Source organism: Candoia aspera, chromosome 1 (genome assembly GCF_035149785.1).
Source record: "Candoia aspera isolate rCanAsp1 chromosome 1, rCanAsp1.hap2, whole genome shotgun sequence".
In the NCBI taxonomy this organism is placed as follows: domain Eukaryota; kingdom Metazoa; phylum Chordata; class Lepidosauria; order Squamata; family Boidae; genus Candoia; species Candoia aspera.
The window spans coordinates 333,815,741-333,838,795 of record NC_086153.1 but is presented as its reverse complement, the minus strand read 5'-3'; the positions used below and the strand labels follow the sequence as shown (position 1 = coordinate 333,838,795).

At 39.6% G+C, this 23,055-nt stretch overlaps 1 protein-coding gene across 2 annotated transcripts in view; it reads right to left on the bottom strand.

The window, feature by feature from the left end:
• Positions 1–23,055, bottom strand: part of DOT1L (DOT1 like histone lysine methyltransferase) — a 76,531-nt gene that overhangs the window by 33,999 nt on the left and 19,477 nt on the right. For both annotated transcript variants that reach the window (XM_063290785.1, XM_063290786.1), the window contains exons 4-13: positions 17,314–17,377; positions 14,232–14,460; positions 12,050–12,144; positions 10,472–10,534; positions 6,694–6,749; positions 5,119–5,198; positions 1,811–1,879; positions 1,116–1,222; positions 496–537; positions 114–197 (exon numbers count right to left, since the gene is read on the bottom strand). In XM_063290785.1, coding sequence (XP_063146855.1) covers positions 114–197; positions 496–537; positions 1,116–1,222; positions 1,811–1,879; positions 5,119–5,198; positions 6,694–6,749; positions 10,472–10,534; positions 12,050–12,144; positions 14,232–14,460; positions 17,314–17,377 — 889 coding nt within the window. The remainder of the gene's footprint in view (positions 1–113; positions 198–495; positions 538–1,115; positions 1,223–1,810; positions 1,880–5,118; positions 5,199–6,693; positions 6,750–10,471; positions 10,535–12,049; positions 12,145–14,231; positions 14,461–17,313; positions 17,378–23,055) is intronic.

Genomic DNA, 23,055 nt, shown 5'->3' with positions numbered 1-23,055 from the left:
AGATTCTGGATTTTTTTGTGTAGAAAAGCCAAAATAGTTATGTATGATTTCTTGTGATTTATATAGATTATCACTAAATAGTGGCATGTAAGAAAGCCTTAGGGGAATCAGACCTTGCTTTCTTGGACTTTTGTTGGAGTTGTTGTGTTACTCTTGTTTTCTCTTTGCTGTCGACGTCTAGCTGCCTCTTGTTCTTCCTGCAGAAAATAGAATAAAGGAAATAGTTGAGTGGGTGAAATACTGTCCCCCAGATAATCTAGGACAAGGGCTCTTACTACCTCTTACTGCTATTCAAGAATCTTTAGAAAAAAAAGTGAATTAAATTGCACTCTGGTGACCCTGCATCCAATACATTAGTTGCTAATCGGTACCCAGACTCCATTGAAAGTGACAGTCCTGCACTTCTGAATCCAAAACATCTTAGTATTTAATGCTTTTATCGTTTTATTTTCTTCTCTGTAGGGACAAAGTTTGTTGTCAATAATGATTACTTACCCTGAGTTTTGGATTTTTGAGACTAGAGAAGTAGTTTTCAAGCTAAAATGAAAAAAATGACAAATGACAAGTGGACATCTGAAGAAACATTTTAGAGGTTTTTAATGCATTTCCCCAAAGAGATGGAAAAGAGTGAACACTATACCCTAGAAATCAAGATGCCCTCTCCTCCCATACGTATTTTTCCAGCTTTCTAAAGACTACTTGGATGGAAACAACATTAAAATTTCATACTAAGCCAGTCAGATGTATTTAGATCAAAGGGTTTTTACATTTTTAAAAGGTATTCAGCCTTCTTGGACTGTAAATTATGGAATATATAATTCAGTTAGGGTGCCATGGTAGCATTACCTTACAAAACAAAACTTGCCATGGCACCTCTCCTGCTGGAATGTACCGGGTGGGCAGAGATAATTGGAGATAGATGGTCCCTCAAATAACCAGGCACTATGCCATGTAGGACTTCATAGGTAATAACCAGCATCTTGAATCGCACGAGGAAGCTGACTGGCATTCCGTGCAGCTTGCACAGCAGGGGTGACACATGGGCATACTGAAAAGTGCCCATTCCACAACATGATGCATAGCACCCATACCCATTGCCTTGTACTAATACTCACTATGGTCCGATCAATAGTATGCAGGTAGTAAGAAACTGGTTTCCCGGTCCATGAGACAGATCCTTTCAGTGGTGACAACTCTACAACTCTCATTATAGTGCCAATATCTTTGAAAGAAAAGAAGAGGTGAGCAGACTTAGGAATCTTTCTACTGTAATTGTTTCTGTAAAGGTCATGTAAGGTATGTAAGGTCATTGCAGCAAAACCATCACAAGCTGGGAACTGTTAGCTCTACTATGTTGGAGCAGAAGCACTGGAGGGAGATGGCAGGCTTGTAACCAGCTGTATACAAATCTAGATGCAGCAAAACCCTACATGGGCAACCACACAGTCCATGTGTGGACTGAAAGTAAGGACAGAGGACCCAAACTTCCACACAGTGAGGAACTTTGCTTTATTCTAATTACCGAGAAGCTGTTTCTTGTGTTCAGGTCCAGGTATATAAGAGCCCTCTTCAGACCTCACTCATAAACATATGAAGTTTAGGATAGGTTCACTGGGGGAGGAGGGAGGAGCAAATTTTGCAAGCCTGCTTATAGTCCAAAACACCTAGAGGGCATCCAATTGCCTTCCCCTGCCCTAGAGTTAACATACAACAATAAACAGATTCATCGTAACTGTGCAGGTTGTTTTGCTTCTCAACCAGCAGCTTAAAACACAACAACATACACAAGAAAGAAAGAGCCAAATCTTACCACTCAAGTTTCGACTGTTTATTCTAAAGTTTAGTGGTGCAAAAGGTTTTGAGGATACTATCTGACCACCTGGAAAAGAAGAAGTTATGTCCCACATTAATTTCTCTTAGCAATGACAAGTTGGACAAAACATGTAAATTTATACACTTCTATGTCATAAAGATACACTTTATCTTTTCATCTGGATGTGACTAGCTGATGAGCTTGGAGGTCAGTGATGTTTTACTTTAAACAATTTACATGAATGCTAAATGTAATAGCAGAGGATAAATCTGAAATAGATAAAATCAGCAGCCAAAACTCTGCGATTCTGTCTAAATAGCTGAAGGAAGGGGGAAAGGACAGAACAGAAAACCACAGGTTTCTTTTGAAAAACGAATCTTTGTATATGTAATTAGTCAGTTCACTTACAATCCTTCAAAACTGCTCTGTTAAACAGAGAAAAAAACAGAGGCTGAGAAACAAAACTAAATTGCAAGAAAACCACAGAGAATACAGGACAAAAGAAAACAATACAGAACTGTCTATATTCCTGGAAAACAACAGTGAAGTGGGGAAGACAGACAGCAAGACTGAGCTGTTTCTGCAGGATGTGTTCCTACATTTATCCAACATCAATTTGGTGTTTAAGTGTTTATAGGAAGCTCCAATGATAATGTACTGCTTGCAGAAAAAAAAAGGAAATGATAAAGAATCACTCCTCTCTCCTTTCTCTTGGAGAAAGCCAAGTAGCCTACCTGGGTTTCAAGATCAAATGATGACATTATTGCTTCAGGGTAAATTAAAAAAACATATTAAATCTTTCTTGTTAACTTTTGTTCTTCACAAAAACAACAGTTATGTACAATGAATTTGACTCAGTGAAAATTTTTCTTGCAGTTGGAGGACCACATCTTAATTGCTCTGGCTCTCTAGGGCAGCAGAGGGTTATGCCATCACTAGAATAGGCAGGTCCGATTATCTGAAACTGGAAGATTAAGGGTCAAAATCTTGTGGTTGGACACTTTTTCTGCTGTGCAAACCCCTCCATGAAACAGGAGTATCAGTCCAAGTTTTGGAGAACTGGGTACTTTTCAGGGGGAAATTTCCCCATTCTCCTTTAATCTCCTCCCCAAATCTCCCAAAATGCAGAACAAAAAATGGCATTTTGGGGGACAGAAAAGGGTTAATGGGGGATGCATATGCTCTGTGGTCTGCCCATCTCAAGATTAAGTTAAGAAAAATATAGGGAACATTCATAAAATAGCTGCTGGATTATAACAGTGATCCGATTATTGCATGTCAGGCCACAAGAAACAAAACTAAACCTCTGGATGAATTATAGCTCAGCTAATGGCTTGGAAGTTCCTATGTACCAAAATGGCCACAGTAAGCATGGCTAATGCACAAATATCTGTATTACCATACCACAACTGTATGCTTTCATTACCCATGCACCTATTTTCCCTTTGGCCTCACAGCTGATAATCCCTCTAACTGCATGTTATGACTCAGCACAACATTTCATGCATCTGGTGAAAGGGGTGGACTGCAGTCAGTGAAGGCTATGCCATAAAAGATCTTAGTCTAAAAGGTGCTGCCTGACTTTTCATTGTTTTGCTATAACAGGCTAGTAAGGCTTTGAAAATGGTTAAATATGGATAATTACTCAGCCATTCCTAATCCCTATTAAGCACAAGTCTTAACAGCACCACACATTTAAGGAAACCAGCTCAGCAGCTTTACTATCGATCTACCTTTCAGAAAATTTTTGGTTTCTGCTGAGAATGTGGGAGCTTTCAAGAGCTGTTACAGAATGGCTTAAGAAACCAGGCCTGAATGGCCTAATGAAAAGGAAGAGCTGGCTATAAGATCATGACTCTAAAGGCCACACCCAGGAGTATTTGAATATAGGGCAGCTACCTGGCAGGTGAAATAAAAAGCTTTAGTTAGAATAAGCACCAGGGAAGAAATTGTATAGCTCTAGGGCTGTGGCAAAGGATCACATTTCAAGAACAGATGTCAAATCTCCTCTTGGTAATTAGAATAAACATACATACATACATGGCAAGACAAACCTAAGTTAGGTTTCTGGTTAAGGATGAAGACTGGAGTGTTTGTTCTAAGAGAAGCTACTTAAAAGCTGCCCTAATAGATCAGATCAGCCTATTTAATCCAACACCTTCTTCCAACAGTGTCAGACTCAGAAGCTTCCCACTCTTGTCTGCCTAAGCACCTTGTTTTTCATCTTAAAGCTGTAGAGAGTTAATGAGGCTACCATGCTCAGGTGCAAAATGCAAACACAGCCAAGAGATACTACTCTTAATGTTCTTAATGTTAAGGAAGCTCTATGAAGATGACAAATAAGTGGGTCGTGGTCACAGTCGCAAGCCCCCGAACCAAAATCTGATTTCCCTTGATCACCAACCACCAACCCACGCTGCAGAGAAAACAACATATACAGTATAGGAACCTATGCTGACAGCATGCCAACGTACGAGTTCTGAGCTGGGCACTGACCATTCTGGGGGCTCACCAACATACCACAGGGCCCTGTTCTTTGCATCAAACAAAACTGCTCTGGCTCCCTTCCAAAGGAATCTGAAGAACTCCAGAATTTGTGGGTAGGGTTACTCACCCCACAAACGATGCTAAAAAGGAGAATACAACAGAGAGCTCTTCATAGAGCTTTAAGGTTTCTCTTGGAGAAAGCCAAGTAGCCTACATGGGTTTCAAGATCAAATGATGATATTATTGCTTCAGGGTAAATTAAAAAAAACATACTAAATCTTTCTGGTTAACTCAAGTATACAGACAGAAATGCCATCTAGACAAGAATTCAGGTCAAAAGCTCAAGGCCGTACTGAACAAAATGAGCGAGGGAGAGGAATGGGGGCAGCAAAAATAGCATGTACAGATTATTTGCTAAAGGGGAGAATGCTCAGAAGTTCAGAGTCTAAAATTACCTAATTGCATCACTGAATATATACAGAAGAAGGCAATATGAAGAATATGAAATCCCTGATATTACTAATACTAATTTGTTCCCCTTATATTGAGCTTTTTGAATTAACAGTCAGACAAGATATCTCCACCTTAAGTAGCTTGCAACAGAAGAGAGACAAAGACAAAGACAAGAACAGGAAAGAGAAGACATCAATTCTAAGCAGCAACTTACTCAAAACGAAACATACAATCAGTTTATATAACGCTCATAGTTACCTTCACATGAATCAAAAAAACATACCTGTGCCTGGATTCCAGCTTGGTTTTGTTAAAAAAAAAAAAACCTCAAGACAGTATTGACCAAAAAGTATTTGATTTATTACCTTCCTTCATATTTGCGAATCGCTCCTTCAACTGGTGATCCACTTCAGGACCAAAGGCAAAGTTATTCACAAAAATAACACTGCAAAATAACTGTGTGTTAGCAAAACAATAAAAAACATCTTGGCTTCCCATTAAGTCTTAAAAAAGATTTCTGGTGAGGAGAATATTTATCTCACACAAAATTCAACTGACCATACCAAATGAAGCCAGGGAAAACTTGTACACCGAGTGTTCTTTCACTTGTAAAAAAATTAAATAGAAATAATCACATATGGATTTTGATAAAATAATATCTTGCATGATCACTGTGCAGCATAAAAAGGGTAATAGCAATTAATTTTGTGTCAGAGTACAATTTATTTTCTTCTAAATTTCAGGAAGAACTAGAATGAAAGCAGACAAACTCCAGGCGTCTCTTCAGTTTTTCCAGTTTCATTAGAACTTTACCAACTGGAATTTGGTACAAAAGAAATTCAATGAAATTAAAGAATTCTGAGCCCAGATTCTGCTTTGAGTATCAGAACTGAAAATGAAGCTCACAGAAGCTTCTACATAAACATGCAAACCAAGATCCCCAAACGTTTTTAATTCCAGCAGTATATCTGGGGATGGAGGTCATTTCGCTGCTATTGTTAAATATTTGGGAGATACAAGTCCTTTTCTAATCTTATTATAATTCCTCCCATGACCTACCAACAGATCTGGATTTACATTTTGTCCAACCCTGTACAAGAATTCAGATTATTTCTTTCTTCCCTGACCTACACTCAGAGAAATCCTTCCAAGAAGTAGAGTAGAGCCTCATCCCCTTATTTAGGAGTGAGTTTTTTTTTATTATTCAGAAAAATATCTTCAGCTTTGTTCAAATAATAATCCATAGTGCTTACACTTATGGAAGCTAATGTTTGGGAGACCATTGGAATTTGGCATATTTGCCTGACAGAGCCTTCAGAGAGCAGGAGAAGTTCTCCATTACATCTAAGGTCTAAGAGTGTTTACTTGGGCAGGCAGAGAGAAGCTTAGAGAATGGGCTGAGATAATTTATCAGAAGAGGGCCTCTCTCTGAGGCTATGCTGTGGCAGTAGCGAATCTGCCATTGGACAGCAGTGTGTGCCCTTTGTCTCCACTTAGCTTTGTATTTAAATATACAAAGAAAGCAAAATCAAAGAGTTGGTCATTTAAGCCATCTAGCCCGACCCTTGCTTAGTGCAGAAGTCCAAATTAAAGCATTCCTGACAGATGGATGATTAGCCAAAGCTTGGACATATGCAGTGAAGGGTTGCCCACCACCTTCCACCCTGGGGAATTGACTCCAAAACTATTAAAGCTATGCTGAGATTCTACACTATTTTCCCATACAAAATATCCCCCGTCTCAGTGAATACTGTCCCTGAAACGCCAAGAAGTGGGGACCAATGCTGTAACATCATTTGCCAGCAAATCATAGGAGCAGATGGGATAGTGAATGGCAATCCTCAAAACGGGAGATGAGACTGACTTTTTATGAAACAATTTTATATTTATGATGGCAGCCATGGAAACCCAGGTTAAAACTGAATCCACAATCACTGTACCTTGTGTTTGCGATTCTTTCTCGCCATTCTTCTGAGAGGAAGTCGCCTCTTTCCAGCTGGGAATAGATTAAAAAAAAAAAGGAACTTGAAATTCTAATTTTAACTAAGCTACTATTGGAATTATAAACATAATCCAAACATGTCTGTTACAACATCCAAGGACAAAAAGGGAAGAGGGGGAATCTATGCTCTTTTTTGTTGAATGTAATATGTCAAAAACATGGTACAAAACACAAAATAATCCATCTGCAAAGTTCTTTTGTGACTGTAATTTAACCAGTTATCATACTTGTTTTAAGAGGAGATTTTTTAAAAATTTGTTCAATCGTGTCCAATTCTCAGAGACTGCCTCGACAAGTCCCTGCAGATTTCTTGGCAAGGGTTTTCTTTTTTGGGGGGGGTAAGTGGTTTGCCACTGCCATCTTCCCGGGGCTGAGAGAGAGTTTCTGGCCCAAGGTCACCCAGCCGGCTTTCATGCCCAAGGCAGGATTAGAACTCACAGTCTCCCAGTTTCTAGCCTGATGCCTTGACCACGACACCAAATAAATCCATGTAAATCAAAAGGACGTACAATGGTAATAATATTTTCTTCTTCCAACATCAAAAGACACACAAGCAACTGCACAAGCTATCGTTGTTAGGACAGGACTGAAGAAGAAGTTGCTTAAACCTTTTCCTCCATTCAGCATTCTCACCACCCCGCCCTACCTTCTCCATTTCTGGGCCCCCAAAAAAGACAGGGAATTCTGAACGGTTGGAAGAGTTAAACAGCCCCACCAACTGCAATCATCATTCCACTTTCAGAATTAAAACGTGTCTTTGGAGAGGAAATTTAACTCTGCATTTGGCTTAGCACAGGGTGTCAATAGATTGTGTGACTTATCATTACCTAAAACAGGCATTGTGAATCTGAGCACCGATGTGGGGCCCACACATGGGATACTAGTATCTTCTGGCTTAGGTGCTATGTGAACCAAACCGTGAGAATGGTCACACAAGAGGAAAGATTTGGCTCATGAATATTTAAATCACAGTCAACAGTACACGCCAAAACAGAGATAACCAAAGTTTTAACTGTGGGACAGATTCAGACCAGTTGCTGCCAGTTACTGCTATTTATTTTAAAATAGTTAAAAGGAAGCACCTTTTCCAACTAACAAACTTTATTAAAAGGTGTGAGCTCTTGTGAGCTGCAGCTCACAAAAGTTTACGACTTTTAATAAAAATGTGTCAGAAAAGGTGCTACCAGACGCTTGATTTTTTTTCCAACCATAGACTAACACAAATCTCCTCCTGCAATACTGTTTAGTTAAACGTTCCCTGTTTCAGCAAGAATTTTCCAATTCAGCAGGAATATTCCAAATTTAGCTAATGTTTTTGATTCAGGTTACTATACATATGCCAACAGCAGGCCTATCTAGCAAAGACTATGGGAATCACATTCATGGCAACTGAAGACAAGAACCCAGCCAAAGAGGCAACTGGGATGCCAAGGAGGAACGCTAAAATGACATACAACTAGAATGCTAATTACAGTAAGAAACCAGTACCTTTCCAAAAGGACTGCTTTTCTGGAGTTTACAGCTCAAAAATAAAACTGAGAAAAGAATCTACACACAGCAAACACATCACACCCTTCCAGCAGGAAGAACCAGGACCTGGCTGGTTGCCTGAGTACATGATATCACACACACACATACACACACAGAGTTTCATTTCAGCAGCCACTGTTTAATACGCTTGGCTCACAAAGAATTGTTTGTTCTGCCTAGAAAAGCACACACAGCTATTTTTAAAATAATAATAAAAAAGAGCACTGCTAAACATGGCTCTATTTCAAAACCACAGGAGGCACTGGAGGGTTTTTCAAATATTGGAGCGGGCTGAAGTTCCCGCTGAAAAATGGGTGGTAAATATATTCATCCAGAAAAAAGTTAATATCCTGCTGGCTTTTTTGTGGCAAAAGAGGAGATCTGTTAAGCAGCCCCTGCACAGGATACAGGGGTGGAGAGAAGGCTATGATGTCACTATTAACTGGGAAAAACGAAGTGAGAAACAAAAAGAAAGGGGATGGAGAGAGGGGTTTTTAATTTTTATTTTTTTAATTTTGTTCACTGCCAAGACTCACTTGGTGAGATGGACAGCCATACAAGGGGAGGGGAGGGGAGGGGAGGGGAGGTGGTGATGGGGAAATAAAATCCCTGGGGAAGGGGTTTTCTTACATTTCGTTGTTTGAATTACATCTGGCTCAATACGTTCTATTGCATTGAGATAGACAGACAGACAGACAGATTGATAATTTGCTTTTTTTATATTGTGTAGGCTGCTCTGTGTTGCATGCTACATGGGCAGATACATAAACTGAATGAATGAATTAGAAAAATGAATATCCTTCATGGCATGTCTTCATTTACCTTCTCTCAGGGAAGGGTGTTGGTTTCTGCTTTTCCAGTCCACCAATTTAATCTGGTTCCCCACTTTGGGCATTTCATTTTCTAGACCTCTTCTCTTCTTAACCTGGGGTAAAAGGGTCTAATAGTTCACTTGACCTATCTTTCTATGTCTGTCTGTGTGATTTTTAAGAGTCAGCGCTGACTTGATGGCACATAATCTCACTTGACTTTTTTCCTGACAATCTCACTTGACTTTTTTCATTGTTTCTCACTCAGCAGGAACCCAAAAGGGTAAGAGCAGACATAATGGCCTGTTCATACTGTATATAACGCTGCTAAGCAAATTTCCCCAGCCTTGGAGACAACTGCCTTAAGCAGCAATGTGTCAGTTTTTGGATTAGCATGATATATGAGCAGCGGCTTGTTCAAATCTTTAAAAATCCTTTGTTAATGATGGAACAAAGAGACATTAAATGCAACCAGATCATCTCCCTAATCCAGGCATTTTAATGTAAAATTATAACCTACCAGCTGATTATACATTTTCTTGCGAGTTGTGCCAACATGTTAAGTCCATCCCCACTTCTAGGCCTTTATTAATAACTTGCAAGTTATAACTTATTAGGAAAAGTGAGAGGGAAAAGTGACACATGGAAAGCATTCGGGGGGGGGGGGACATCATTCAGACAAAGATTCCAGAAATAGCCACTCAAATCTAAGTGAATTCATGTCACTATATTCCTAGGTACCTGAGTAGCTTTCCCTGTGTGATGATACTCCCCTGCAGGAACCACAGAATGCCATCAGGTTACATGAATTGCAACAAGGACCAGTTAAGTCATTGTCAAAACAGGAGAAGAGATTCCCAGACAATGCATCAACACTAAACTCTAAATCACCTGTCTAAAATGTAAAGGAAGTAGCTCTCTTTTATTACATATTCAAAGGCACAATTTACAAATGTCAGAACTGTACTTTATCTTCTGAGCTCTTGGCTCAATGGCCATAGTCACACATCATTTCAGACAACAGTGAACAAGTTTTTTCAGGGTGAGGGCTGCATCTGGGTTTTGACAGACATGCCAAAACTTAGATGAGTCCAGGACGAAAAAAAGAAATGTAATTTAACTTTAATTAAAGAGCATACAAGTTGCATAAAGTTGCAAATGATTTATTCATATTCTGGTTTATTATTTTTAAAGTTTTCTTCATCACCACAAGGACCAAACTCCTTTGACTTTTCACACCAAATTTAATTTTAACCTGTAAATGACTTCAAATGTAATTCTCATGACGAAAAGAAATAGTCATTATCCACATTGGGGATTAGGGAAAGAGGAGTTGCTTGGTTTCAAAAGGAAAGTTTGTGGTTCAGTTTCACTCACTGTGTAATCTGCATGTTTTTTCCCATACCATTTCATCCACTTTCTGAATTCTTTGTCCATTGTCTAGAAAGGTGGAAGAAAGAAAAAGAACAAACCAAAAGAAAATCCAGGTTATATTTCCGCAAATAGAAGAAAGTGGTAACTATGGGAGTGTCTAATGAGAGCTTGCTACTGTACACAAGATTTGCATTAATGCAGTGTTTCTCAACCTTGACCACTTTCAGATGTGTGGACTTCAACTCCCAGAATTCCCCAGCCAGCCTTGCTAGCTGGGGAATTCTGGGAGTTGAAGTCCACACATCTGAAAGTGGCCAAGGCTGAGAAACACTGCACTAATGGATTTGTAACATTTTAGGATTTGGAAGGCAGCTGAATTTAGTCTTATCCTTACAGAAGCATGGTGAAATTAGCACCAAGAGATTTTGAATAGTTGGCTTTACCACCTGGGAAATTCAACTCTTGCTGTGCCTCTCAAAGGGTAGCAGCCTGCTTGGCACAGTGGAAATTACAGATTTAAACGTAGATTCCTCCATTTGAAGGAATTTCAGAAAAACATTCCTGTGAGAGCTATTGCCAAGGAGCATAGATGGCAGTGGGCTAGAGGAACACGTGTTCTAGTCTCATGTGGGAACTGATAAAAATCTATGGCAGAGGTCAAGCTTTCAAGAATTTAAAATCCCTGGCACCTAGGGTTGAAAGGAAGAAAAAAGAATAGCAGGGGGGAAAAGGGCAAATAAAACTATGAATTGATTCCTATGCTGTTCAAAGGCAGCTTTGTATATTTGTTGCCCTTGGTGCTATGCAGCCAAATTTGGCAGCTATTACAGACTTCCCTATAATAGAAGTTATCACTCAATTGTATATTCTACCCACCCACCTCCTAGGAAATTGTTCTGTGAAGTAATATCCCCTCTTCCAGTCACGATTCTGCTGAAGCCCAGCCTGTCAGTGCCTTCTGGTGCCCACACACCACCTCCTTTTATTGTGTGTTGCCCCCAAACCATCTATTTGGTATCTGGCTTAGAAAAGAATCCTTTTAAGACAGACCCCTACAAAGTTAAAGATTCTCAAAAACTACTGGCATGGTTCAATTCAGACCACAAGCACTCTGAGAAAAAAATTCTCAGCCAACAATAAGGTAAATTGGGCAGGTTCTTCCTGAGCAAAGTTTTGCCTTCTGCAAGTCCACTCTGTGTTGAATTGTTACTAGCAGAGCACGATAAGATGCAGTTTCATAACAAATAATAAAGTATTGGGCCTGGAATCAGTACCTGGGCTGCCATTTTGAAGCTGATAAAGGTCCTAGCATTGACATGCTGGAGAGTGGGCTGCAGTTTTAGAAGCCAGAAAGATTCTGAACAACTTCAGGATCCATATATAGCTTCTTCCCTTTGTCTATTCTTGGGCAAATTATTTAATAACACAGTTACCTCAGGCTGTAAAACTGAGCATCTAAGCACTGGATGTTGAAGACTGTGCTTTTAAAAATGGATGGTATACACCACGCTGGCCAGATTTCTTTAAGCCATACTCAGTTGCTAACATATATCACAATTCTAACCCAAGAAACTATGTTACCTCAGCATATTTGGCCGGAATATCAGCTTTCTCCACACCATAGTGATGCTTGCAGTTTGTTGCTGCAGCCACCTGGAGCACAACTTGACCCACACCTAAGACAAGACAACAGAGAACTACAGTTAGTAAGACTGCGAGAATGTCACATGAGGAGCTAAACTTGGAGTAAGAAGTTTACATAAGAACTGCAAGTATATTAGTGAACCTCTAAACATGTTATTTTGTAGACAGGAATGTACAGTATGTCAGAAGGTAGACTGCCCTGCACAGCCAGTACTTGGCTCACGAAGTCCAGGGTTTTTCTTAAAGATACACTTTGGAAATGCAGAGAAATGTATATCAGGGTTCCTCAACCTTGGCAACTCTAAGCTGTGCAGACTTCAACTCCCAGAATTCCCCAGCCAGCTTTGCTGGGAGTTGAAGTCCGCACAGCTTAGAGTTGCCAAGGTTGAGGAACCCTGATATATAGGGACTAGTTTTCAATGCCAAAACCAACACTTTGATCTAAGCTTGAAGCAAAAAGGTAACGATGACATAAGACCAGAGTGAAACATTCCAGGCTCTGTGTATCAGACAGACATCTGGCTGCCAGATTCTGAATCCACTGAAGTTTCCAGACCTGTTTTCAAAACATCACTGCAATAGTCCAGATAACTAAAGCCAAGTCTGTTTTCAGAAATACATGGACAGATTTGTGAGCACTTAATGCCGCTGGCATTTCAGAACTAGAGTTCCGCAGGTCTGAACAGCATTGCCCTCCTCCCCAAGCCATTGTTTTATCTAGCTTGCAATTCCGTGCTATTCAGCTCATGAAAATGTTCCAAATACAAGTTTGCTTTCCTTTTTTAAAAAACAGAAAACAGTCATCAACTGAGAGAGAGAGAGGAGAAAGTGGTCATGGCTCTTTCTTTTTTCATTGATAAGGCTGCAGGAAACTTTGTCAGCAAGGCGTGAAATCATTGCTAATTCTATTGCCTATCAAGAAGTAATGGGGAAACACAATGGCCAAAAATACATTAGGATTTAACATATCATGGTGGAGTGCATAGCTGGGAAAATAAGAATTAGCACCACAGATGTAACGGGGAGCCCAAAAGCTAAAGAAAGAATCCAGAAACTTTAGCTTCCCACTGCCCCTTAAATAATTACTTAGCTGCAAGAGAAGGAATCCTTCAGCCAAAAAGCTATTCTAGATGTACCCAACAACTTGAGATTGCATAGTAGATTTTTTTCCCATGTTGGTTGCAACATTCCTCTCAGTTTCATGGTGAGTTTGCCATGTGTCACAGGGAACTGCTCTTCAACAAAGAGAAGGGCAACACCTCTCTAGGTACCCAGAACAGCCATCCACCGATTGTTTTTCTTGGACTAGGTAAAAGCTAACCAGGAAGGGAGCGAACGAATCCACAGTGACAGGGTCATAGAAATGCTCCCTTATCAGCCGCATTAACTAAAGTTCCCACTTCTCCAACTGCTAGATTCCATTTAGGCCGATTTTATGCTCTGCTTTTAGCCAAAACTGGCAACACTTTTTAAAAATTTGCAATTACAGGAGGTATTAAACTTGGGTCTTTCTTAAATCAAGCAAACGAACCTGAGGACTCCTTGGAAGGCCATATGAGCTCACCAGGGGAATATAGTTTTGAAGCCACCTAGAGATTCTAAATAGAAGTACCAGTTGTTAACTCAAAAATGAATTCGCATAGCTAAAACTACAGATCCTGGAGACATAATATCACAACCACTGGCTGGCCAGAGCTTGATGTCACATGCTATTATATTTCTTTCCACCCCCACTCCCACACTCTCCAGTTACCTCCCTCATTTTGTGGCTCTCAGGAACTTAGCTGGACACTGATTATGTCAACTACCACAATTATGATGTTGTGAATCATAATCTGCTTCCATCAAGTCAAAAGTGGAAAACTGCTATGGTTTCCAATTCCAGTCTAGAGGCAAAACTTTGCATTACAGTAAATTATATTTCCAATTTGGTACTGTCTATTAGAAACCAACATTTGCACCTCGCCAAGATATTAAGAAAGTAAATGCCAAAGAACATCTCCAGTGAGCAAAACATGAATTTCAAACTATGGATTGGTTATTCACAAAAGATACAACAATTCTGCTTGAACTATTTTAAGTAGAGCCAAAAAAAGGGAACTGTACAGTGAACACTCACCACTGCCTAAGTCTACAAAGAGGTCATCTTCAGTCATTTTTATTTCATCTATCATCTGGGCCACCAAGTCAAAAGAAGTCTCTCCATACACCTCTGGGGAAAAGGGTTCATAGTTGTTGAGTTTTTCTGGGTCTGTCACTGAGTGGTTATACACTTGCTGTAGGATATGGCGCAGAAGCCCATTGGAAGGGCGGGTATTCAGTTTCATGGGCTGGGTGGTTCCTTTCCACTAAGGAATGAAACAAGAAATCCATTTATCTCAATCACAATTTGTTTCTTACAGCAAAAACACCTTTTAAAGCATAAAACTCCCCTCAGCCCATGTTCATAACATCAACATCACCAAGAACATTATTTGAGTGGGAAGAGATAGTTTGGAAGAGTTAAAGGAACTAAGGGAATTCTTCACTGTGCAACCTATGTTGTCCTGATTTCTCAATGACAAGCAGCCTATCTGCCATGTTATCAGACTTACCATATAAGCATTAACCATAGGTATGGTCAACTTATATCTAACCCACTTTATAGTTAAGTAAAAGCTTGTGTGCGCCCAGAATTCTAACGAAGTGTGTTGTTGGAAGTAATGGACATCATACACAGTATGATGCTTTCTAAACTGTAGATGAACTGTGGTTTGAAGCTGCTTTTTTCCTTTGCTCAGCATTCCTTCTGCTAGTGGGGAAGATAAAAGTAACCCTGCTAGACCATAGAGCCATCCAATCCAGAAATGTGTTTCTATGTTGGCCAACAAGTTGCTTCTGAAAAGCATATAAGCAAAGCATGAAAGCAACAGGCTTTCTTTGTCATGCATGCCCCTAGATGCTGACATTCAAAGACAGGGTGCCTCTAAAATGACAGTTCCCTTTAATAATTATGGCTAATGGTCACTGATCAATCTTTCCTCCTCTGTGCAGTAGGCTTATAAATTAATGGCTACTACATCTCACTATGAATTTGCCTGGTGTCTAAACCCAGCTTCAGAGGCTTGGCTTTTGTCTTGACCTTCCATAACTCTGGGCAACAGTATGAGCCAAAAGTGTTCTTGAAGATGATATTGCTCCTGGGGAGACCCAAGTTCAAATCCCCTCACCACTTTGAAGTTCACCAGTTACTCTGGTTCTCTATTTAAGGTATTTCACAATGTTTTTAAGGGTAAAATGGGGAAAGGGTGGGAGAAAAGAGATTAATCAAGTATTATACCCTGAGCCCCTTTGAAGGAAAGGCAATACAAACATAAATACATAAATAAATATTGGACTCAATTCTGTTTATTTGGTTGTTTTTACTTAATACAATGAATATTCCTAATTGATTAACATTTGTATTTGATGTTGTTACACTTTGTATCACTTTACTGTACTTCATGTAAAAGTGGTATGCGTATGCTACATCAAATATTAAAATATAAAATATATAATTACATATTAAAATAAACTAAGCCTAAAACATTTTGACAGTCAATTCCACAAATTAAACAGCCTTCAGCGAACGGAGACATGATTTTAACTAAATTGCATCAACTCAGATATCATGCCAAAACATGGAATGATTAGCACTCTTTCTCAGAAACCCAGCTCCTCTTTCATTCCATATTAATATAGCAGAACCACAAGGTCTTCAGAATGAAAAAAATGGAACTCTCAGCCTCTCATTACAATTTGACTGTGTCAATCATAAAAACTTGTCTTGATGAATCTACAGAATTAGATTAAATTTAATTAAACAAATTAAATTTAGCGGTCTAACAATAGGAGTTCAATTAGTTTGGCCCAAGTGAAAATTCTGGAAAAATAGGTATTAAAAATAGTTTTCCTTTCTTGCCTCATTATTCACTATTATTAGGTAAAGGTAAAGGTTTCCCTTGACGTAAAGTCCAGTCGAATCCGACTCTAAGGGGCGGTGCTCATCTCCGTTTCTAAGCCGTTGGAGCCGGCGTTGTCCGTAGACCCATCTGTGGTCATGTGGCCAGCATGACGACTCGGAACGCCGTTACCTTCCCGCCGAAGCGGTACCTATTGATCTACTCACATTTGCATGTTTTCGAACTGCTAGGTGAGCAGGAGCTGGGATTAACAACGGGAGCTCACCCCGCCGCGCGATTTCGAACCGCCGACCTTCCGATCGACAGCTCAGCGGTTTAACCCGCAGCGCCACCGCGTCCCTTATTCACTATTATTACTATTAATTAAATTCGTATGCCACCTTAGCCCCAATGACTCTGGATGGCTCACCTATCACAAGATCACACAAAGCAGATTTTTACTTTACTTAACTATATTAGTGAATTCAAGGTATTCTTAATAATCATGTATTGTTACCATGACATAACTCTGGTCAATTATTTTTAAAAATCTCATAAGCCACTGCTAAGCCTCTATACTTAATAAATTCTGTACTATTTCTGTAAAGTAAATGCTAACCTAAATATTATTGGAAGAAACAACAGCAGTATCATTTGAAGAATAGATATGAGGCTTAACCAGTTTAACATCCATACCCAAGTACTGTATAAAAGCAATAGTTAAGGATTAGATGTGAGGTAGAATATGAGACCCACATTTGGTAAAACTACAGTTTAGAACCAAGCCTGCACGTGAAATCAGTTCCTCTGTTTTTGCAAGGATACATCAATCCTTGTCCCCTTCGTTCTTGGAAGGTATTAGCTACACAGAATTTTATGTCCACAGATAGTTTGCCACTGAATATCAGATACTGTGGAACAATGAATATTCATGGACATTTCTTTTCATACTTTTTTTTGTAGATTGAACAATAAAGTATGCTACTGCTGAAAATAGAGTGCTGAAACTGAGCAGCAGTCCAGCAAGACCTGGTGATAAGTAGGTAAAGACTGAAATCTCCTAATTCACCCCCATTTGGGGATTGGATTTAGCTACTAGCTAGTGATTGATTGACTTATTGAACCTTAATCATGAATCAGACAATTACTGGTTACACAAGCCACTTTTAAAATCTTACACCTGTAGTGAGTCAGCAAGGTGAGCTGAACTGCTTGCTGACCTTGAAACCAGTTGCCCAAACAGATGGCAGAAATGGCAACAGTATGGCAAGGAACACATACCAACTGGTGAATGCTGTCAATAGCTCGGTTGTATTTGTCACAAAGTCTTTGCATGCTTTCAAAGCTAAAAATGAGACAGAAAGACAAGAGTAATCAGCTAGGCAAATACATGCTCTCTCAATATTGTTACAATTGTCTTCCCAGCCACTAACATCCTACAGAAGCTATATTAATGATACCTTCGGGCAACTCCCCAGAAAGCCTTTTTCTTCTAATTCCTTAAATAATATAGGATCAACATGTTGGATATATATTTAAATATAATTTGTCAGTGAATACATCTAAACCATCCCCGGTGGCCACACGTAAATCAACTGAAATATTTGTCTAGGAAAAGCTTTCAATAAAAATACTCTTGCGGCATAGTCCCATACATTGAGAAATTAGTTCTACTGAGTTCACTGGGGCTCACTCATACATAAGAGGATATAAACTGATCACATTAAGGCTGCAAATAAAAATAAATTTTCATTTGAAAGTTATGCTTATTGAAATGTTTAAAAAATTAAGATAGCACAATTCATTAATGTGTACATTGCTTAAAATGACAGAATTAAAATGCATGGACACAGGCGCATCCTTATTCATGCTAATAATTCTGATTTTCAAAAGCAGCAAGGGGACACTTGATTGTCCAAGTAAATGATGCTTGTTTTCCAACCTGGTGCCCTCCAATGCCCATACCAGCTGGATATTCTGCAAACTGTAATCCCAGTAACACCTGGAGGGCACCAGATTAGAGAATGCTGCTCTAGGCATACAAGGTTCAACATGCGAGCTGGTTGGACTAATGGTCCTTTTCTAAACCAGGCAACTTAACTGAGGATGAAAGAATTAAAGAATCATCTCAGGACATGAGGAGGGGGGGAGAAAGGAGGGACATGGTCGTCACATGCTCACTGCATAATCAGATTTCAAGCTTCAGTGCAAAGAGCTGTTTTGTGTGCAGCTACACCAAAGCAACTGGAGCATGTCAGCAATTCTACCCCTCAATAAACCTGTCTTCGTAACTGAACAGCCACCAATATTGTTGCCTAATCCCAAGGGTGTGTGGTCAATGCTAATTTATCTCTTGTTGTGTTTATATTTTCAAAAGGTATCCCAGGATACCTCAGCGCCATAGACAGTAGCACACTCCTCTATCTGGAAAGAGCCCAATGGCTTATCTATCTCTTGCAATGAGAATACAGAAGCACCCTGCTTTCCCTACAGAAATAGGTTTACCAAGTGTTGCCAGTTTCCATGTGGTTCCATAAACATAAGAATCCCTATGTTCGGAGCAGGCACATCAGTAGATGGAAAACATCTTTGCATCTGAAGCTGCTAACCACAGCTGTGGTTGCTACTTGCAGTTACTTGTACAAATCTGTCCTCCAGTGTGATGTATTGTTTGGAGTGTTGTATTCTGTTTGGAGATCAGGGGCCAGGAAAGACAGGCTCAGATGCAAAAGAGTGGCCATGTTCTAACTGAAGTGCTACCAGGGAAGATCACAGAATTCTAATAAAAGAACAAAGTATATCTAGTAAGGGCACTACTAGAGTAAGGTACAGAGGAAAAACACAAGGAAAAAAACCAGAATGAAATGTTTACCAGATTAACTGATTCATGATATTCACAAACTGTTAAACTGATCATGAACAGCGACCTCGTTTGCCAAGAATATCCATCATGTTGTGCAATTATTGACAAACAGGATAGCATTAACAAATGCCCTAAAGGCATAACAACAGTGTTTATGTATTATATTGAAGTATTCAGTACTGGAGGATAAATCCATGAACGTTAAAACGTTTTGCTTCCCTTGGAAAAGAAGGCTCATGAATTAAAATGGAGTAAAATAAGACTGTACTATGAAAATATACTCCCACATATGCTGCAAAGGCCAAAGAGTCCTGCCAGTTAATATTTAATACAGGTCCTTGATTAGGCTGAAGATGGCATGCAGGATTTAGTATTCATTTTGTCATTTCATGAGGAAAGGATACCATGCAAAGCAACTCACTTGGTTTCTCCACAAAAAATGCAAATAAATAACCACCCCCATTCCAGAATTTATTACTGAGGTCAGTGCTCAAGCTCTAAACCTCTCCACTTCTTGCTAAAATATATGTTCAAATAATCAACAATCAGCATATGTGCAGAAAGGGTCAGGTTGAAAAAAGAAGTATTTACTGACATGTGACTACTTTACTAACTCAGCTGTGCTGGCTGCAAATTTATTTTTAGGCTCTCCTTAATTAAATTGGAAAGCTGCAGAATCCTGCCTTGCCACTGAAATCAGGTGAAGGGACTTCTTTGTATATTCCATTTATATCTATTCTTCTTTTAATCAGAATTTGGGATAGAACTCTTCTGTCTGGTGAAATCTGTTTAACAGTCTCCTTAAATATATACTGTATTGAATATATACTGTATTGTTGTTTCTTGGAAAGCAATTTGTTTCATAGCAGTTTAAACTTTAACCTGGTTGATCAGATTAATAATTTTATCTGTTGTTCTGTTTGCTTTTCATTTGTGGTTATCACAGGTGTCACTGCCCTTAGTATTGTTAGCCAGTTGGGCTTTCTAGAGAGTTAAAGGCAAGATATTAATCCAAAAAAATTACCCAAATAAATAATAGCTTAAAAACAATTTAAAGTTTTTTTTAAAAAAATTAAGCCCAAGGGGCTGTTTACCCATTAAAAAAACAAAGAAAAGGAATTAGAGCAGCTTTCCCAAACCTGGTGTCTTCCAGATGTTAGGCTACAATTTTCATTTTCCACAGCCATCACACTCAATATGAAGGACACCAGGTTAAGGAAGATACCATGAACAATCACAGCCAACGACAAGGTTTTTTCACTGCATGTTCATTTAACACTCAGGATGGCAGAATGAGATTGCAATCTAATCTAACAGAGAAGAACAAGATAAATGTAATTTATTTATTTAATAAATTTATATGGCTGCCCAACTCACACACACTGACTCCGGGCGGCTTACAAAATTAAAATTAACAATATAAAAAAAACCATTGACACCCACCCCGACCCCCCACGGCATCTACAAACACAATCAGATCAGCCACTTGATCAGCTTCGTCTCAACCTGGGGTCCCCAGGCCCACTGACAGAACCATATCTTCAGGGCCTTTCAGAAAAGTATCAAGGTGGGGGCCAATCTAATCTCCAGGGGAATGATGGAGAAGACCCTTTTTCATGGTCCCACTAGATGAACATCCCTCATAGAAGGGACCTGTAACATACCCTGCCTCCCTGCTCTGGTGGGCCAGGTAGATGTACCTGGGGAAAGGCAGTCCTTCAAATAAGCAGGTTATTAAATAAATTACATTTAGGGGAAAAAATATAGGACACACATATAAGATGAGAGGTTCATGACTTGAAATCACTACATCTGAAGAGGACTTGGCTATGGTCTTTGTCAGTGAACATGAGTCAGCAGTGTGTGAGACAGCTGCTAGAAGGGCAATGTAATTTTGGGCTGCATTAGAAGAAGCATTGTATCAAAGACACATGAAGTTGCTATTCCTTTCTATTTGGCACCAGTGAATACTGAATACAATTCCAGGCACCATATTTCCAAAAGGATTTTGATGGGTTAGAGAGTTCAGAGAATGGCAATAAAGATGATACAGGGACTTGAGGGCATGCCCTGTGAGAATAGGCTGGGATGATCAGTCCAAGAAAAAGAAGACTTTGGGGACACATGGTAGCAGTGTTCAGGTACCGAAAGAGAAGCTACAGGAAAGATGGCCAAGAACTATATTTCATGGCCACAGAAACCATGCCCAGAAGAAATGAATGAATAAGTTGCAGCTACCTAGATTTCACAAATACAAGAAAAAAATTCTTAGCGGTACAACACTACCTGTAAGCTTTAAGAAAGAGGCTGTACAGCCATCTCTCAATAATGGTTTAAGTGATTTTCCTGCACAGTGCAGAGGGGTGGACTAAATGATCCTTGGTCCCTTCCAACTTTACAGTTCTATGTTTTTATTATTCTAAATACAGGAAATCTAAAGTTTATTAACTGCAGCCTTGCCTAAAAGATGCAGTTTGGATTGTGTTGTCTGGAACTGCAGAGTAATCGATAACCTAAAGCTCCCTAGGGCTATTTTTGCAGTACAGCAAAGGAACCTTTTGGGCTACTGCTCCAGATTAACTCACAACAGAACAACATTTACGGGTCCAAAGTCATCTTTAAGCTGCATCATATCTCCTCACAGAGATATAAATAAAAAGGCCGCTGTGGTTTATTTTGGTAACATCTGCTTCCAATTTACTTTGAAGTGGAAAAGGAACAACCCCTAACAATGAAACCAGGATTCCCTCAAAGGCCTTCATTAATGCCAATTTTGGTTACTAAAGATGCCTTAGGAGAGAAAACAGAAAGCGGCAATGCTCAGACTACTCATTTGCTGCTTGATGTTTTGCAGCAAATCACTTAAGTAAAAAAAAAGGGGGGGTTCATGCAGTGGCTATTATTTATTAAAATAATTTTTCTATCTGCCTTTCAGCAAATACGCTCAAAACTACTGACAAAATATACAAAAATAAAAACGCCAATAAAACACACATTCAAAACAAATTATATTTTTGGATTCAGGTAAAGTACCTCATCAATATCAAATCTGCCACTCAGCAGATAAAACATCTTGCCAAATGGAAGCCAAGGAGGGAACAGAATAGGCCTTGTTATGCAGGGAGTTGCAAGGCACCACTGCAACCAAAGAAGACCCTCTCCTGCATCCAAACTATCATTCAGTTTTGGTGGGATGTGATAAAGATGAAGATCTTTGCTGACAACTGATGTTCATTTGTTCTCAAGGACTCTTTAAGGTCCTTGCTGCTTGCTCCACATGCCATTAGTAGCCCCAGTTATAGTGCCTAAGACCTTGTGCTACCACTTCTGTACGGTTGCCAACAAAACTACATGGATGTGTCCATATAGTTACCAGAAATTGAATTCAACATGAGGGCATCTTTACTTTTCTAATGGGATATGTTTCTCTGGCATTATCATATACTTTGGACTAAGATAGATAATCTGGTGTTTTCCTGATGGGAGGAAGCTTGCCCATTCAAAAAATGGCTATCCGAATATTCTCTGCCACTTCCTCTAGATATATGTTGCACCTTGTTGCAGCTGCTCATTATGCTGAGGTTCTAAGAAAGCTTATGGGGCCCACTTGGGTCACTGGGGCATCACTGAAAATAAAGATATTCTGGAAAATAAAGATATTCAGGAGGTGCTTTGCTTTGTAGCATACTAACTTCCCATTTTTAATTAAAATATATGATTTTTAAATGTAAAGAGTCAGGTGGGGCAGGGATCCTATCAGCATCCAAAATTGTGTCTATGGGCATATAAGTGCCAGTGGGACTATATTATTGCCCAAGGCTTATAGTTCTACATGAAACCACTGGGTGAGATCACCCGTCACCACAGGATGAGGTATCATGCTGATGATACTCAATTATACATCTCCATCCCGGGTGAAGTAAGTGATATCGTGACCACCCTCTCCAGGTTCCTGGGGGCTGTGGGGGTCTGGATGGGGAACAACAGGCTTCAGCTGAACCCTGGTAAGACTGAGTGGCTGTGGGTTAATGGCCCCTCGGCTCCTAGGAATTTGCCATCTGTGGTTCTGGATGGGGTTGCACTGCCCCATTCAGAACCAGTGCGGAACCTGGGGGTCCTTCTGGACTCACGACTCCTGCTCAAAGAGCAGATGGCAGTCG